General features: G+C 49.6%; 1 protein-coding gene across 1 annotated transcript; it reads left to right on the top strand.

Annotated features, from left to right (window-relative positions):
* The first annotated feature begins 230 nt into the window (after positions 1-230).
* LOC138847055 (protein FRG2-like) lies at positions 231-2,782 on the top strand. The gene is made up of 4 exons (XM_070064689.1): positions 231-385; positions 1,550-1,624; positions 1,857-1,934; positions 2,195-2,782. Exons 1-4 carry the CDS (start codon positions 265-267, stop codon positions 2,566-2,568), a joined length of 648 nt encoding a protein of 215 aa, XP_069920790.1. The 5' UTR covers positions 231-264; the 3' UTR covers positions 2,569-2,782.
* The last annotated feature ends 1,322 nt before the right edge of the window (positions 2,783-4,104 follow it).

The raw sequence follows: 4,104 nt of genomic DNA, 5'->3' as shown, positions 1-4,104 counted from the left end.
TGGGGTCCAGTCCCCTGCCTTTTGTCCCAGTGTCCTCTCACACTGTATTTCTGTATTGGACACCAAAAACGGACCTTACATTCAGGTCACACCACCACCACCACCACAGGTGAAAACTGATATGTGCACTGGTGACTGACAGGATAAAGGAATTCCTCCCTCCAATAGGCATGAGCCCCGCCCTCCGGAGGGGCTTTAAAAGGCAGATGGAGCAGGGCTATCCTCCCTCTCTGCACACTTGAGCCTGGAACCTTGAACTTCAGGATGGCACAGGAAAGTGCAGACCAGGGAGCTCTTGGGCTCTCAGTTGAGCTGCCCTCTTCCCCACAAAGGTCTTTTAAAGATGGGGGCACAGATGAAGAGGAGCAACCACCACAAGGACAAGGTGAGACACTGTTTTCTGATTTCCCTGAGAGCTGCCTGCAAAGGCAAGGTAGGTCCTTGGGATGTCAGGGTGAGTGTGGAAGGTGGTTTGGAACCTGGCAACTGGTCTGTGTGTGTGACGGAGGGTTTCATTTTGAAGTTGGAAATGGGAAATAGCTGGTAGCTCCAGGGGCCTATTGAGAAATGTGGCAGCAATGAACCTATGGAACTCTAATGTGCTCATTTCTCTTTGATCCTGGCTTAACTGGCTCAGCCAACAGGATGCCAGAAACTTGAAATCTGAGACAAAATGGGGGCCGGGGGGATAAAATACATACATGGTATTAGTTTTTCATTCTCACGACAAATATCTGAGACATGTCACTAAAGAAGGAACGTTTCTTTCAAACCACATTTAGGAAATTCACAAGAAAAGTCTTCATGTCCCTAATAGTTCATGACCCAAATGCTCTGGCATTTTATGAGGGTAGGGAAGGATTCAGAAGAGTATGGAGGAAAACTCACATGACAATCCAATCTGTCAGGGAGCTTGCTGTGCAAGTGATCTCTCCTTATTCAGATAGCAAGATTCCAACAGCCGGACTCCTCCTTCCCAACATCACCCAGTCTAAACATTGTCCACGTCTCAGGTTTTTCCCCACCCTTGATCCATTTCTATTTTCATTAGCTTCCACCTTAATACTTGTTCTTAAAGAGATTTATTCATTTATCTGAAAGAGGTACACAGAAGGAGAAGGAGAAGCAGAGTTTGAGAGAGATCTTCCACCTGCTGGTTCACTCCCCCATTGGCAGCAACAGCCAAAGCTGTGCTGGTCTGTAACCAGGAGCCAGGAGCTTCTTCAACAGCTCCTTCACGGGTGCAGGGGCTCAAGAACTTGAGCTATCTTCCACTGCTTTCCCAGGCCATAGCAGAGAGCTGGATTTGACGTGGAGCAGCTGGGACTCGAACCAGTTCTGTAATGGGATGGCAGCACTGCAGACCGTGGGTTTTCCTACTATGCCACAGAGCTGGCCCCTTCCCCTTAATACTTGAAGCATTAAGTTACAATTTTGTAGACAAAGAGATTCACAAACAACCTTTGGAGGACACAAATTTTATACATGTGGGGAATTTTTATTTTATTTCGTGGGGAAACTCAGTCATATGTGCTCTCTTTTGTTGTAGGGTCAAAGCCCAGTCCACATGAGGAGAAGTCCCAGGAAAGGGAGCTCAGAGGCAGAAGCAGCGTTGCCAGAGCAGGTAAGTTCAGACTCACCCGGAGCGAGAAGGTCATAGGGTGCTGTGGCACAGTCTTCTCTGGGAGACAGGGGCCCTGAGACCAGATGGGTCAGCAGCACCTCAGAGATGCTGGGGTACGGGGACCAGAGGGGAAGGGAGCACTGGTGGGAGGCGCTGCTCCCTGTGTCCTGGGTAGACCTGGGCTGTGGCTGTGCCTTTGGAGGCAGGCACTCCAACTCCCTGTGTTTTGCAGAATCAGAGTCCAGCTGTGACGGGGTGAGCTCCAGGAAGAGGACAATCAGTTCCAAGGACAGCAGCCACACGGGGACAGGTAGCATCGTGCTTTCTCTCCCTAGAGGGTCAGGACCAGGGAGCTTATCCAATGTTGGGAAGGGAGGGGTTGTCAGAGATTGAGAGCAGTTTAAAGATCCCGAGAGCATGTGAGGAGGAGGATGGGTGCTGCCTGGGTTCCTGCTGGAGTCCATTGTGGGGAAGGAAGTGCAGGATTCGGTGGGGTTCACGTGAAGGGGGCAGGACTTAGGTTTTAGGGCCCAAGGAGCTGTGCTGAGTGTCTCCCGTGTGTCTCTGCAGGCAGCTGTGTGCATGAGCTCAGCGTGACTTTGCAAAAGAAACCAAAACCTTCAGAGGATGGAAATGACAGAGGAATTCAGGAGGCACATGCGGAACCTCGCAGGGGATCCTCCAGGGCCCGCTCTGGGCACAAGAGGAGGCGCAGGTCCAGGTCCCCTGCAGACCACCCACCGCCCCTTCGGAAGAGCCTGGTGACCTCCCTGCGCTCTCTGTCTGAGGCCGTTTATGAAGATTTAGCCCGGGTGCAGGCGCAGCAGGCGCAGTTCCCGATGACCCAGGAGCAGCTGTTTGCTCTGGCACAGCTCCGCGGGCCTCTATGCAGCGCCATGCTTTGTGTTTCCATGTGGGTGCAAACTGCTGAAATCTTTACTTAATACATACTAAAATGATCTGTATATATATATATATATATATATATAAAATTGAAAATGAATCTTGATTGAATGGAAGCGGAGAGAGAGCGGGAAAGGGGAGTGTTGCGGGTGAAATGGAAGTCATCAGGGGGGAGGGGGATGCCAATTTAGTCCATAAGCTGTACTTTGGAAATCTATATTCATTAAATAAAAGTTAAAAAGAGGGCAGCTTAAATCACAGTGCCACAATGTGGCCTGCACTGTCACAATTTTTGAATCTATGCAGCTATTTTGCAGAATGCATGTGTTCAACAGACACATTTTAACCCTCACTAATTAACTAATTTAGAGACCAGGGGAGAGAGAGAGGTGGGAGAAAGCAAGGAATTCACACAGAGACAGAGGGACAGAGAGTTCATATCTGCTGGTTCATTGTCTTAAGCCTCTTCAGTTAGAGTTGGGACATTGACTCCAGGAGCTGAAATCTCAATCTAGGTTTCTCTTGAGCGTGGCAGGGTTTCAACTACCTGAGTGTTCATTTCTTTGAAGAATTATTCATTTTCTTTGAAAGGCAGAGTTGCAGGGAGACAAAAGTAGAAACAGAGAGAGAGACAGACAGAAAGAGAGAGAGAGAGAGGGAGGGAGATCAACTATCAGCTGGCTCACTCACCAAATGGCCATAAATGCCACAGCTTGGCTGATCCAAAGCCAGGAGACAGGAGCTTCTTCTGGGTCTCCCATGGGGTTCAGAGGCCCAAGTCCTTGGGCCATCCTCTGCTACTTTCCCAGGTGAACAAGCAGGGAGCTGGTTCAGAAGTGGAGCAGCTGGGACCCAGGCAGTGGCTACACATGCTATGCCACAGCACTGAAATGGAGTTGACACTTTTGTATCCCAGAACATGCATCAGCAGGAAGTTATAATCAGGGGTCTGATTGGACTAAAAACCAGGCACCCTGAAATGAGTTGCAGGTTTCTAATCTCCTGGTTTAACTTCTAGGTAAGATATCAGCCCCATAATGGCTTTGAAGTTCCTTGAGTTTACAGATAAACACACACACAGGAAAACACAGTAGGAAGTCACAGAGCAATAAGGTGAGATCATGGCCAGGTTTCCTCCTCAGCCAGACTGTGGGTGCTGAACACCACTGCAGAGCATCGTGGGCTCCCAGGGTGACTGGGGAGAGTAAGCTTGTGGGTAGATACCCATCCCATACAGCTGGACATTCTGCTGCCCAGGTGGCCAGGAATTAATGGCTGACAAGGTTTTTTTTCCTCTAGAGATTACTTTAATATTTGCAAGTCAGAGTTACACAGAGAGAGGAGAGGCAGAGAGCGAGTGAGGTCATCCATCCAATGGTTTACTCCCCAATTGGCCACATGGCCCAGATATGGGACTATCTGAAGCCAGGAGCCAGGAGTTTCTTCTGGGGCTCCCACGTGGGTATAGGGGCTCAAGGACTTTGGCCATCTTCTGCTGCTTTCCCAGGTCACAGCAGAGAGCTGGATAAGAAATGGAGCAGCCAGGCCTTGAAACAGTGCTCATATGGGATGCTGGT

Source organism: Oryctolagus cuniculus, chromosome 19, assembly GCF_964237555.1.
Source record: "Oryctolagus cuniculus chromosome 19, mOryCun1.1, whole genome shotgun sequence".
NCBI lineage: Eukaryota > Metazoa > Chordata > Mammalia > Lagomorpha > Leporidae > Oryctolagus > Oryctolagus cuniculus.
Note: the sequence above shows the minus strand (reverse complement) of the source record. Positions and strands in the feature narration are given on the sequence as shown.

Excerpts from the sequence above, each read along its gene's own strand:
- LOC138847055 (XM_070064689.1), top strand. The coding sequence starts at position 265 with ATGGCACAGGAAAGTGCAGACCAGGGAGCTCTTGGGCTCTCAGTTGAG. Across the intron at positions 386-1,549 it reads GCAACCACCACAAGGACAAG|GGTCAAAGCCCAGTCCACAT; the intron begins GTGAGACACTGT and ends CTTTTGTTGTAG. Across the intron at positions 1,625-1,856 it reads AAGCAGCGTTGCCAGAGCAG|AATCAGAGTCCAGCTGTGAC; the intron begins GTAAGTTCAGAC and ends TGTGTTTTGCAG.